Source organism: Vanellus vanellus, assembly GCF_965231255.1.
Source record: "Vanellus vanellus genome assembly, chromosome: 16".
Classification (NCBI taxonomy): domain Eukaryota; kingdom Metazoa; phylum Chordata; class Aves; order Charadriiformes; family Charadriidae; genus Vanellus; species Vanellus vanellus.
The window spans coordinates 5630912-5644971 of NC_138921.1; the positions used below are offsets into that span (position 1 = coordinate 5630912).

A 14060-nucleotide genomic window follows, 5' to 3' on the forward strand; every position below is an offset into this window, starting at 1 on the left:
CTGCAGTTCTGCTTTGTTGCGAAGAGCAATGACATTTTCATTTTATTCCAACCAGGTTTTTTGTTTGTAGTAATGTAAATTATTCTGGAACCATATGCAGTCTCAGTTGTGAACTTATTCATCCCTGTCTGTGGTAGGAACTTTGAGTGGGTAAATTTAGATTCAATACTGCTGCTAAACTCTAGTCACTCTATCTGCTTTTATTGGACAGGATAATTTGATCACTAGATGCTGGGGGCAATTGGCTCCACTGCTTAATAGAAGCAGTAATTGTAGACAAATAGTTTTGCCATTTTGTGAAAAGACTTGCAAGTGTATGTGGGTTTAGAGGGATGGGAAAAGATGGAGTTGTCCCAAGTAGACGCATGCTTGTTTAAGCACCAAAGCGCTTGCCATATGAAGATGTCATTACTGAATGCTTATGGTAGAACCTGCTTTCTGGACATGTTGCTGTGACTTGGTGTGCTGTCTGGATCAAAAAACCATTACTGCAGTTTTGCCCTTTTCAAATACCCTTTGACATAACCTTGTGCAATTAGTTCTTTAGAAATTACAGCCATTGTTTAATGGGGAGAGATTATCTCTGGGTACCACTGAATTTCATCGAAGTAAAGTGGCTTTACAATGCTCTTTGGGGGAACAATGACTGAGGCCAGAAGATACTCCTGTTTTAAAAGTCATTCCTGCTGACAAATGACATTGCCAGAAATTTGAATGACAAATAATGTTGCCTGAAATTACTGTAACAAATATTTGGTCAGTGTTTGTGAAATTGTATTAGTATGATTAATCATGATAATTAAATTTAAACTGCAAAAATGCAAAAAAAATGTGAAAGGGAAAGACGCTAATTTTATTTCCCTCTAATTTTTCTAGTATCTCGCTGAATTTTAATATTCAGTTCTGACTATCTAGTTAGTGATGTTTCTCTAAAGATAAATGAGATGCTGTAAATCTTTTTGTTTGCACTAAACCATACAAACTTATGGTCCTTCAAAACTCCTATAAGCACTCAAAAGAAAGCATTAACGAGGGAATCGAAGCAGGACAGCAGAAACACTGCTTCTCCAGAAATCTATCAGCAGCTTATAACTCCATACTTCTAAGATTCAAATCCAGCATTACATGCTATGCTGGCATGGGGGGGGGGGGGAAATCTTCTATAGTGCTCTAAATTTCATACTGCAACTATTTTAAATGGAGAGAAAGAAGAAAACCTATGGACAGTTACAAGTTAGTTTCTTCAGGTGCTCATTCAGTCATTACAGAAACAACAGTATCTGGAAAAATTATTGTAACGGGACCTTTCATATTTGAGCTGCTGAGAAAATAAAGATGTTTGTTAATAAAACTTAATCACTGTTAATCAAACTGAAAATATTCTAGATTCTTTCCCATTTTCTCCCCAAATTGTTTGATAAAAAATAGGAAAAAGTGGGTAAAGAGGACTCAAACATCCTTTTTATTTTATTTTCTTGTGACATAAGTTGTAGCTCCATAGAATATGAAGAATAGAGATCTAGGAACTCTGTGTCTTTTTTTTTATCAGACAATCTTCACTTTGGCAATTGTGCAGATTCTGTTGGCAAAGATGCAAATGTAGCATTTGGTGGGGAAAATGAATGTGTGTGGGTATGTAAGGAGTTATTTATCCAAATGTGTAATATTTTGACCTTATGATGTTCTATGTATTTGTTCATCTCCCAAATCTGTTTCATGAGGATGATGAATATATACTCCACTTCTACCACGTGCTGCACTGAGTGGGCAGCATAGCCATGGTCTTCATGTTTACTGAGTTTGAATGAGTAGGAAATATGGCTCACTCTACTGCAGCAAATCACGTTGTCTAGGCTAGGTGCTAGGTTTCAGTGCCGACATGTTGTTAGTGTTTACAGCTGCAAAATAACTCGGTAACAAATCTAAAAAAAGATGAGGATTCTAGGTTGGTTCCACCCCCCACCCCCCCCACCCCACACCCCCCCCCGAAAATATATCTCCTAAATGTTTCTTTCATTGCCGAGTTCAATTATTGTACAAATGCAATCATGTTTTTTGGAAAATCAACTGGGACAGGTTTTTTTCTAGTGATTCAGTACATTGCTGGATGTAGTTACTGGTTTGTATCTTCTGGAGCTTCAAAAACTTCACATACAAATGCAATATCACTTGAATGGCCTGATTCGAGCTATTTTGTGATGGATGCTTTGAGACTGGTGGGTTGGTTTGTTTTTTGTTTTTTTTTTTGGGTTGGTTGGTTTCGGGGAGTGTTTTTTAGCCCCACTGAGACTTCCCCTGCAAAGAACTCAGTATTAATAACTGATCATCTAAAATGAATCTTGGATCATGTTGCAAATGATGAATTGCTTAGGAAAGCACAAAGGAAACTAACTTTGGAAAAATAAACATAAATTTGCAAGTTTTTAAATGTTTATATTGGTTTATGTTTTATCTAGGCATTTAATCCATTTCATCAACAATGTAATTGGCTTTGAAGATGCCCTAATATTGTGGAAAACAGTGTTGGACCAACTGCATTAACACTAAACATAGGTAGATTGATTTTTATACTGGTTGAAGTCCTCACAGCAATCATGGCAACAGTTGCAGTGCCAGCTTCCTTGTGGAATTTGCAGCTGAGAAACTGGAGAAGTAAAATTTGGAGGGAGTTCGAAGCAAAGCTAAAGAGCAGTTGTAAAAATCAATGTCCCCAAAGAAGTACTAATGTTATGCTTTTTGTTGTCTTAATAAGTAGAAGCTAATGTGTTAATGAGTGCCTGTTTAAATAAGTACGCATATTTCTTTGAGCAAAATAACTGGTAATGGATAAGAAGCCATTCAAGAAACAATCTCTTGACAGGCAAAGTTAATTTGTTACTATAAAAGTCTTTCCTTTTAATGTTTAGTGATGATGTTTCTGCCTTTTGAGTGATTATTTGACACTTAGGATATTATTATTTATATTCTTATAGGTCATGTGGTTCAGATCTTTCCCGTTGGTTCTCAGCTCAGGCTTGTCTTGCTGTGGTACGACTGGACTCCATTCCTCATTAATAAATCTGTCCTGCTCTGTCTTTTCAGGTTTTCATCAATAGTTAGAGGTTGTTCTAGGGCGTACGATGTAATGCACTGGTGAGTTAATGCTCTCTATTGCACCCTGTGAGCACGCAAGTTAAAACAAAGCGTTTAGCAAGTTGAAGTTGTAGCCAAGTCTGCATTTGGTAGTGGAGATGGTTGATCAGTTTCCTGTATTTTTGGCCAGAATGTTGTTCTCACAGGGAGAAATTGCCATTCTCTGAATTCTAAGAAGGGGAGTTCCCATTTTCCTGGGTTCCTAGAATGATTTAGTCTGGATGGGACTTCTCAAGACTTACTGGCCTTGTCAAACTACCAGAGTGCTGCTATGTGCTACAAAAACATGGTTTCTTACTTTCAGCCACAGATTAATCAGAAATCATGTTTTATTTCTCTTTAAAAAGGCTCTGCTTAAGTGCTACAGTTTTTTTCTTCTTATAAAACCTCTGATTCTCTCGTGTGGGATCACGCAGAAGAAACAATTCATAAGTGACAGCTCAAGAGCTTTTAAGACTAGGCCGACGGGCTCCTCTTTCCCACAAGAGGGTGCTCTGTGGTCACTGTAGTACTAGTTCCGTTTCGACTGAGAATGGCTTTGCAATCTCTCGCAGGCCAGCAGAGGGTATGTGCTGGGCTGTCTGTCCCTGGCTTAGCCCACTTATTACAGGATTCTCAGTCTCAAATCACAAATATGTGTCTGCCACCATAGCCTCAGGGAAATTTTGTATCCTATTAAAATAATACTCAGTTGAATGCATAAAGTATCAGGAAAAACTCAGAGATTCCCACTGGAATTTCTGATGTTAGTACCTCAATAGATAAAGAAAGTGCAGTTGTTTAATAGTATTATTCACTAAAAGTTGTGTGCATAGAGAAATCCATGTTCTGACTCATCAGAATTCTTTCTCCTTCCAGAAAGGGCACAAATGTCAGAAAAAAACTCTAGACATAAAAATCAGAACTATGAGACTTCAGTAGAAGTAATGTGTGATTGCAGAACGTATCCCTATGATGTAATATACCTGTTGTTGTTATAACCATGCCAGTACAGTCTTAAGCTTCATGTTAATAGAAATACATTGCGTGTCAGAATTTTGGTGTTGAAACTGGCACTGAAGCAAATAGCAAACAGTATCAATGGTGAAAATCCATTTTATTTTATTTCTGTGAAAGGCTGAAATTCCTTGAAAGATTTATAGAAGTATTTACTAAACATATAGATTTTATCATGATTTACATTATATCTGTTTTCCATATAGGTCAGCCAATGTCTGTTATGTGTTAAAAGCTGAGGAAACAAGTGGAGGAAAAGACATTAAAGCCAGGAAACAAAAACAAAGAGGGATGAACTATGCAGAACTGAATACCTGAATAGCCATTTGTGATATGTTCGAAAATATAAAAAAAAGTGTTTTTTGGCATATATAAAAAGCGTGAAGAGAAAACCTATTTAATGGATTATGAAACATTACATATTTCAAAGGTAAGAAAGCTACCCCTGTGGACTTATGCTTTTCATTCTTATAGGATTTTACTAGTTCTTTTTGGGGCTATATCCCACCCTCTTTTCTAGTAACACACACCAGAAAAGATATACCTCACTGCAGACATGAAAAGAAGCAGGTTTGTGGGGGATATGAGACATACATATGTCACTTTTCTGTCATCCAAACAGGCAAGATGGAACTTCAGGTGTATTTGTTACCACATTTTCAGAGGTTGAATTAGTCTATGGAAAGGATACAGGGCTTAAGCAAGATTGTGTAATGTGATTTCAGGAGTGATACTCAGCAGCCAGATTTTTAAGTCATTTGCCACCCTTTACCCAGAGCTGAGGAGTGGAACTCTTGAGTTATTGTGGCTAGAATAATATACAGGACAAAAGTGAGACTAATGCCTGACCAAAGCAGCCTTTACTGTTGACATCATAGGATTTTGGAGCATCAGTTGCCCATCTCAGAATCCAGCTTGTCATTTATATGCAAGGAAGGATGGATTGAGTGAATTACAAACTTACTACTAAACAGTGCTTACAATAGTGGGGGAAAACGTGACCTTTGAAGGTGAGCTGTATCAGTGCCTGGGGGAGAGCGTTGCTGTGAACACGACAGAGTGCAAAGACTTGCTGGTGTTTGTACATAATATATGAGGGTGTGGATGTATGGACAAGAATAGATACCTCCCTGTGCACGCAGGGTTGTGTGTAGGCTATGTTCTTGCCCAGGCTCAGGCATATTCGTGTCTATCTGTGGTGATGCCCAGGCCTGTGGCTGCATGCGTGAGCAGCCGGGAACGTACACGAGTTTACAAACACGAGTTTTGCCTTTGTCTCACCGGCAGCCGCCTCCGAGGGCGCGGTGGGGAAGGGCACGGGGCCAGGCGCCCCCCGGCCCCGCTGGGTCCCGTGGGCAAGGCCTCCCTTAGCCGGCCCGGGCTGCCCCTTTAAGAGGCCCCAGCGCCGTGTCAATCGCCGCGCCTGGCTCCTTTCCTCTCCTCCCCTTCCGCAGCGCTGCGATTCGGGGCGCCGCCGCCGCCAGAGCCGGGCCGAGCGATGGGCAGCCGCGGGCAGCCGCCGCGCCGAGGGGGCTCCCGCGGGGCCGCGGGGCGCTCGGGCACCGAGGGGTAGCGGCAGAGCTCGCCGCGGGACGCGCCGCCGCCTCGCTGTTCTGCGCGGAGGCTCCGGAGAGCGTGTGCGCCCGGAGGACAGCACAATAGCCGGGAGGAGGAGACAGGGAAAGGGGCAGGGGGAAAGGAGGAGAGAGAAAGAGAAAGCACAACACGGGGGCTTGGCGAGGGGAGGACGGAGCGGAGGACTCCTGAGCGTGTGGCTGCACTGAGGACCGTGCCCAGGAGAGCAGCGGCAGGAGGTGGGTGGGTGGGGGGGCGATATTTACATACCCTCCCCCGCCCCGAGCCTGCTCCTTTGTCCACCCACTTTGAAGTGCTCTGGGATCGCCGGGGTGGGAGCATTGTTGTTCGCTAGCAAAAGATCAGTCATGCCGGGGAGAGAGTAGCGAGTGTACGGGGGGGGCTGGGGCCGGCAAAAGCCGAAGGAGACGGGCGGGAGAGACTGCTCCGAGGATTGCCGTTTGCTTCCCAGTTTCCCTGCATGGACCGTGAAAGAGACGCATTGAGTTGACCCTGCCGGAGCTGTTTCTGCTTCTACATGTGAGATCCGGTTGGTTTATTCTCTCCACCCATCTCTCTCCAGCCTCCTTCCCGTATTCTCCGCATACTCCTGTATGCAAAATGGTGGACCCTGTGGGGTTTGTGGAGGCTTGGAAAGCACAATTTGCAGACTCCGAGCCTCCTAAAATGGAGCTGAAATCTGTGGGAGACATTGAACAGGAGCTGGAGATGTGCAAAGCATCTATTCGGAGACTGGAGATGGAGGTCAACAAGGAGAGGTTCCGCATGATTTACCTTCAGACTCTTCTGGCAAAGGAGAAAAAAAGCTATGATAGACAGAGATGGGGTTTTAAACGTGTTTCTCAGTTGCCTGAAGGGGGTGCAGAGCAGCAGGTCCAAGACGCGCATCACCAGTCTGCTGACCAAGATGAATATGAAAAAAGCAAGTCACACCATGGGGAGGAAAAGTTCAAACCCAGGATACCTTCTCTGCGGAAGCTGTCAACCCAGAGTGATGGGTCAGACCTGTCATCTTTGGACAGCCCTCATCATGGAGATGGAGAGCAGGACAGGTGTAAGTACTACGGTGAAGAGAAACTGAAGAGAGTTGTAGAAGATATGGAGAATCGTTGTGATACAGATGGCTCTCCATCAAAACACAGATCGACTTCCAGTCGCAGGCTAGTGGGATCTGCTGAGAAAGAGGGATCATTTGAACCTGTTTCTAAGGAGAGAGGGAACAGCACCAGTGTGGCAGCCCTAAGGTCCAATTTTGAGAGGATTAAAAAGGTTAATTCACATTCTTCTGGAGATAACAAGGATGTTGTTGAAAAGCCCTTTTATGTGAACATGGAGTATCATCATGAGAAGGGTTTAGTAAAGGTCAACGATAAAGATGTTTCTGATAAAATAAGCTCCCTTGGTAGCCAAGCCATGCAAATGGAACGCAAAAAGTCTTTGCACTCCCTCCCTTCTAACATGGTACCCAGCTTCAGTGAGCTCCAGAGGCCTACTTACAGGGGACGGTCCTCGGAGAGCAGCTTTGGCTATGATGGAGAATATGAGGATGCTGAACTGAACCCCAGGTTTCTCAAAGATAACCTGATTAATGCCAATGGCAGCAACCGCTCACCTTGGCAGCCCATGGACTTTCAACCCTATCAAAGTATCTATGTTGGTGGAATGATGGGGGAAGGAGAAGGGAAAGGACCTATTCTGCGAAATCAGGGCACAACTGACCAGGAAAAACATCTAACGTGGCCCAGGAGATCTTATTCCCCCAGGAGTTTTGAAGATATTGGAGGAGGATATACTCCTGATTGTAGCTCTAATGAGAACCTTACCTCCAGTGAGGAAGACTTCTCTTCAGGGCAGTCCAGCCATGTCTCCCCTAGCCCCACCACTTACCGCATGTATCGGGATAAAAGCCGTTCTCCCTCCCAGAACTCTCAGCAGTCCTTTGACAGTAGCAGTCCACCAACCCCCCAGTCTCAAAAACGGCACAGGCAGCAGCAGGTCATTGTGTCTGAGGCTACTATTGTGGGTGTACGAAAAACAGGACAGATCTGGCCAAGTGATGGAGATTTGCCTTCTGGGAGATGTCACCAGGACAGCTGCTTCCATGGGGATACAGGTGTGTACCAACTTTTTGTTTAGGCTTTTAAATGTGTGGAGCAGGAAATAGCATCATGGAAATGAATGGGAGAGGTTTTCTAGGTGACCCTGGGTGAATCGCTCTGTGGGGGCAACTGTTCAATGTGAGAAGTCTGTCATTATTTTGTAGTTGTCTTGCTTTAGGAAGGTACTGCAGAAATATACATGCAGACTGCATTTTAGGAATACAGATGTGATTCCCGGAAGGGTTGATTCAGGCTTCTCTTGAGAGGATCAACGGAGTCCAGTGTTAATCAGTTCTTAAAGTTTCAATGTGAACACTGAGGTAAAAAGGGGCCAGAACTGTTCAGTATTCACCAGATTGTTCCCTCCCTCGTATTCTTGCACTGGGGAGTAGTTAAACTCTACCTCAGAGGTGGTAGTGTGCCAACCTGACAGTTTTGCTGGAGCTTTACCAATAATGATGCTGCTCCCACAATCTTGTTTTTTCCTGTCTGTATTAATTGGAGTGCTAGTTTCTCGTTCTGTCTTGTGTCATCCTTCAATTAGAGCTGATTGGAGGTAATGATTGTGCAACCCTGTTCTTGAAGCTTTCTGCTATCACTGAGTGAAGGAAGAACTTGGAATATCAGGAAGCCCCGAGGGAGAGTTGTTAATTTAATTTCAGCAGAGTCAAAATTTTTGTTTGGGGAAGAACAGGCAACGTTTGAACCCGTTCTTCTGTAAGCCGTTCAGGCATGCAGATGTGTCTTTGGAATCACAGTGGATGTATAGTTGGTGGAAGAGGTAAACAGTGAACTACGTTGATTCAGATAGATTCAGATGTCCACATACATTCAATAAATCTATTTAGCAAGGCAGGGCACATAATGTAAATAGTATCCTGTGCTAATATCAGTAGTCTTCTAAGCAGTAAATGAAAAACAATCAAATCCAGGAATGAAAAAGAACCCCACCACAGTATGATTGTTTTGATGGGCTTGTATAATTCTAAATCTGTGAGTTATCTTGTGGGTCTTCTTTGTCTCTTTGAATCTGTCATGTTAATAAGGGGTTAACATGATATTTGTGAATGTGACCGAATTCCTGAAGTAGTAGGTGAATTGAGAGGCCTGTTGGAGATGTTGTCACTTTCTCAGGTTGTGTGAGTTCGGTATATTAGTTCTCAGAAGAGTAACTTTGCTGGAAAGAGATGCATGGTTTTACTTTCCCTGATGATTGTTTTTTGCCAGCAATACTTTTGGGAGCAACAATACAGGGAGAACTCTTCCCTGCACTCCCACCATCCTTACATCCCGTTGTTGTATTACTGGGAGGCTGTACGGTTGTAATGGATGTTCACTGTACATGAAACCTCAGCACCCTGTCCTCCCAGTGACTTCTTCCTTATCAGATTACATACACATACTTGTTTTCTGTCTGGGACTACTGCATTCTTGTTTGGTTTTATGCATATGTTTGTAGCTTATGTGTAGTACTTGCAATGCAGGGGAGAGGCTGGATCTTGTGCTGGTTTAAACTGAGCTGCAGCCATCTGTCTCTGCTCTTGTTTACCGATGCTCTTTAGATGACTGAGAAGCCTCCTGGCAGTTGCAGTTTTTGCAGAAGGGAACAAAGGGGCAAAAATAACAAAGGTTGATACATTTTGAGGTTATATTCAGCTTTTAGAAAGGCAATAGATAATTTTGATTTAAAAAAATTCAGCTGGGATGCAGTGATTAAAAAGAAAAAAAAAAAAAAAAGGCTGCCAAAAAGTCAGAACAGTTACAATTCCTGGTTGCGCTGGAAAGCTTTGTGGCTTGTTCCTAAGGATGACCACACAACTGCAGGCAAGGACAGAATGTAACTGATCCACCTTCTGCTTTCCTCAGCATAGGGGGTAACACGGCAAGCTTAGCAGGAACCTCAGGAACCTTCACCAGATGGCTAATCGTTACTGTCTTGCACATTTGCTGGTGGCAACTTTTTACTTAACCAAAAAGGCTTATGCTTTCAGGAGGATTGCGTTTCTGATGAATTCCTACTGAGCATCATTTTATATAAAATTTCTTTCTTTCCTGGTTAGGAAGAATTTTGATCTGAAACCAATTGGCAGAACCCCTCTTTTTCATAAAACAAACAAAAGACATGAGAGATCACTGCATGATTAGCTGGCTGGCTACCATTCCCAACTATCATGCTCTGATGTGGACTGTTCTCCATCACCACGTGATATGAAGGCAGTTCACGTATCCAGCCAGCTTTTCTTGCACCTGTGGTTCAGTCACTGGTTCTGCCAGGCTTCCCTGAAGTTTTGCTTGAACAGAGAGTGCAAGTCTGAATCGCAGCAGGTTCTGGCTAGCCTTAATGTTAATTAGCATCAAGTGGGATTTATTCAATAGTATTTGGCTTCTTTGTGTATTTGGATTTTTGTATGCTTGCTGGCTTTGCTTTTCATTACTCTGGCCGTAATAATGCTGAATGTGATGTGGACAGGTGCGATGTGGACTTTCTGTCTGGATCTGACATCCCAGTGCATCTTGAGCTTGGCCAGCAGACACGTGCTGTTTTGTCCAAATTCTGTCTTGAGTTCACAGTCAAGTGATAATTTCCTACTTTTGTATTACAAAAAAGGACTAGAAGGAGGTTATCTAACTCTCAAGTGAATGGGAACCAAGCCAAAATTTGGATCTGGGTTCTTGGGTTATCAGAAACCTTAAATCAGACCAAGATAGTAGACTTTTGGTTTTTCCCAAGGAGCAGAGTGAGAGCTTCAGGGTTGAGATTTGGTAATAACTGTACTTTCTATTAAATGTAGTTAATGGAGCCCAAGCAAAGATATTTATGTTAGAATGAAATATGTATCACTCATTTCCTGTAGTGGGAATAGAAAAAAATCACATCTTAACTTTGCATTAAGCTTGAGTATTTTTACTGTGATTGCAGAGGAAGAACAAGATTTTTTAAAATTCTGTTAAACATTAGTTGCAGAGGCAGACACAAGAGAAGCCACCCATTATGCATTTCTGCTTATAATCAAGGGGAGAGCTGCATAGTGCTGTTATGCAGTGATGAGGCCTTGCAGTGGCCTCAGTTGGGTCAGTTTTTTAGCTAGTAACAGTTTGTTAATTGAGGAGCACACTGGAATTGTTGCTTGGCTCTATAGCTTGCTTCATAAAATCAGTGCATGCTGTGTGTGTGAAATCGTTTTCTCTATCTGCATAACAACATGGAAACTCTGTCTGGAGTTCACATAGATAATATTTACCTGTGAAGCTGCTTCCTTAAAGGTGCCCCAGTAGTGACTTCTGTTCACTTCAGAGGACTTGATAGTGCTTTCCAGAGAGTTCTGCCGAGGCTCTCTGTATAGAAAGTTACTGACAGCCATAATGCGCAATATAAGATCAGTTTGGGGATATGTGTAATTTAATTCCATTGGGAGTAAAGTTTTACTTACTTTAGCCTCTGCTAAGTGTGGGAGTGCTGAATGTCCCTTTCTGAAGACCGTGGAGCATTTTCTATATTTTTAGTGAGTTTGATGTAGATAGAGGAAAGAGCGCTGGAATTTATCTATGCATGTGAACTGCAAGACTCAAAATTCCTGTTATCTCAGCTGAGCAGAATGCCATTTTAAAGTGCATACTTACTTAGAGCTCTAGAGTCTTCAGTTTTTGTATGCCTTAAATGCCTGACCAGATAGGCAAGCATCTGAATTTCCCGCTTTTAAGGTAATTCTTGACACTAATTTTAAAGCCCCACAAAGGACACGATATGTCGTCATGGAAGGACGTTGTTCTGTACCAGTTTCTACAAGGGTCTGTTCCTGAGTTATTTGCATGTTCTGAGATCTTGGACAAGTTTCTCAATTCTGTACTTCTTCCACCCACTATTGTATTATGTCGATTTTACAAGATGTAGTTTGAAAAGTGCTTTAGCAGTACAAAGACGACTCCTGAGGAAACATGCCAGTGCTGTTGCTGCTGTTTAGAAACACAACTTTCCTTTGAGCGACTAAGGCAGACTTCAGTCTGCTGTGTGGTGATTCTTCCTTCTGAGGATCTGAAATGTAGGAACTTCTATAATGTGCAGCTCGCTTGTTAATTTTAAGGGCTTCTGGCCACAGGTCCTGTTGCCAGTCTGTGACTTACATAGGGTCAGGAATAAAGTTTAAATTTTCTGACACGTGGTTAGTTCATTTTGCTATTACTTTTTAAACATGTTTTAATCCTTTGCTGTGATGATCAGTGGATTCCCTAGAAGCAGTAATGACAAGATGCTGTTTAAGTCCACCCCCCTCCACCTCACCCCACCCCACTTTCCAGCGATTTAGTGGCTTTTGAGATTATCAAGCTGCTTGTGCTACCACTCCCCTCTTCTTAAGTCTGGGGGAGTGAAAAGCTCCCTCTCTTTCTCTGCCAGATTTCTCTTTCCCTTCAGCTGAGTTTAGTGGAATCTATGGAGCTTCTGATTTATGTCCCCAATGATTACAGTAGACTCTGCAGTTCTGTTTGTTTGTTTTGCTTATCCTTCCACAAACAGTTGCTAACCTTTCCCTCAGGCCTACCATAAGTAATGCCATTCAGATAGATTTTATTTTTGCTTTTCTTAGGTTTACCCTAGATCATGGAGTTTCTCCCACCCCAAAGTTCAGGTGGTTCTGCAATCACAAAGCAGCTGCCCTTGAAATGAGAGTGTAAAGCAATCCAGATAGTAGTTGCCTGATCCTGGGAAGCCCTTGAGTGCGCTCATGTCATCTGAGTTGTCTGTGTGAAACTAATTTTCATGGTCCACGACAGAGATATCAAAGTGGGACTGGCTTTCCTATGGAGCAAGTAGACAGCTATGAATTCTGCAAGTAATGAGTTAGGTTGAAAGCTGCTTGTCATCCCTGCATAATTACCAACAGCTTAAAAGTCATCTGTCTGGCAGTAGAGATGAGCCCACTTTGTGCAGCTGCCATTGCTGCATGAGGGCCTACCAGGCAGGCAGTGACCTGTGGCTGGGCAGGTGAAATATAATGCCACTGCACACTCGAAGTTTGGGAGTGTTATAGGAACTCAAGGCTAGGACCAAGCTGCAACAGATCCATATGGATATCCATGCAGCATCTGTATTGTGACAACCACAGACTAGAATGCTGTTCTGTATGCCAAAACAGTGGGACCTAGGTGATTTCAGCATGGAACCAGGGGCTAGAGCCTAAAGCATTGCAGTGAATGCCACACAAGATGATAATGCCTTTCATTTGAGCAGGAAATGTGTAGGCAAGTGGAACCACAATATTAGTCTGTGACTCAGTGAGCTTGCTGACTCTGTTCAAAGTACTGTAAAAGCACTGGTATATGGTCAAAGCAGTTGACCTGACATGTGTGTATGAACTGTGCATCCATTCTGCTTCACAGTTTCAGCCTCTGCCCAAATGGTTTCAGTGGAAAAAATGCAGAGAGGTTGCTGTTTTGTACAAAATTGTGGTCTTGCCCTGAGAAGTGTCAGGGAGAATTGGGAGCATCCATAGGCTTACTGCCTGCCCCACTGCACTGCCTCCTCTGAGATGGAGGCTTTTTTCTAGGTGACTGAAGGAAAAAGAAGAGAAAGAAGGAGTAGAAAAAACTGACGTCTTGGTACTTTATTGAACTGGCTTCCTTTTCTGGGTGCAAAAGCTTTTCGGCTATTTTTCCCTTGTAGAATCAAAAGTGAGCAAAGAGCTGAGGATGGGGATAAACGTGGTAGAATTGGTTAGGGTTTGGAACTAATGAGGGAGCTGGGCTGGTGGGGTGAAACTAATTGCAGTGTGGAGGGATAGGCAAACATGGGGAGAAGATGGGTCTGTCTTTAGACCATGACCATGGCTTATGAAGTGATTTACTTGTTCATGTAGGTGATGGACTTTAAAGCAGTGAAATATATTGGGGAATTAGGTGCTTTGGTCTCCTCTGTTTTCTCATCTCTAGCAAAGCAGTTGCACAGGTGTGTGGTTTTAACCCGGAAGATTTTCACTGTTTAGTATAAATATACAAGACCCTATGAACAGACTTCCAGAGGTGCAAAACTGGAATGTTTTACTTTTGATTCTTGCAGTTATGCTCTCTGAAGCTAATGTTGAGACAAAGAAAGCTAGGAGTCTACTAATTTGTGGAATTAATTGCTGTACCACCTTTCTAAAAGTGCTTCCATTCCTCTAATATCTTTGGTTTGGATATTTGGATAAAATGCTAAGTACTGTGTTCAGTCACTCCTTCGTTGACATCTTTCTTTTCACTGCC

At 42.6% G+C, this 14060-nt stretch overlaps 1 protein-coding gene across 2 annotated transcripts in view; it reads left to right on the top strand.

The window, feature by feature from the left end:
* Positions 1–6291: 6291 nt before the first annotated feature.
* BCR (BCR activator of RhoGEF and GTPase) overlaps positions 6292–14060 on the top strand; it is a gene marked incomplete at its 5' end in the record, with an annotated part of 101533 nt that continues 93764 nt past the window's right edge. The window contains 2 exons of one of the 2 annotated variants that reach the window (XM_082491390.1): positions 6325–6583; positions 6728–7837. In XM_082491390.1, the coding sequence (XP_082347516.1) occupies positions 6325–6583; positions 6728–7837 (1369 nt within the window). Of the gene's footprint in view, positions 7838–14060 lie in introns of both variants that reach the window. The other variant, XM_082491391.1, reaches the window with a different exon arrangement.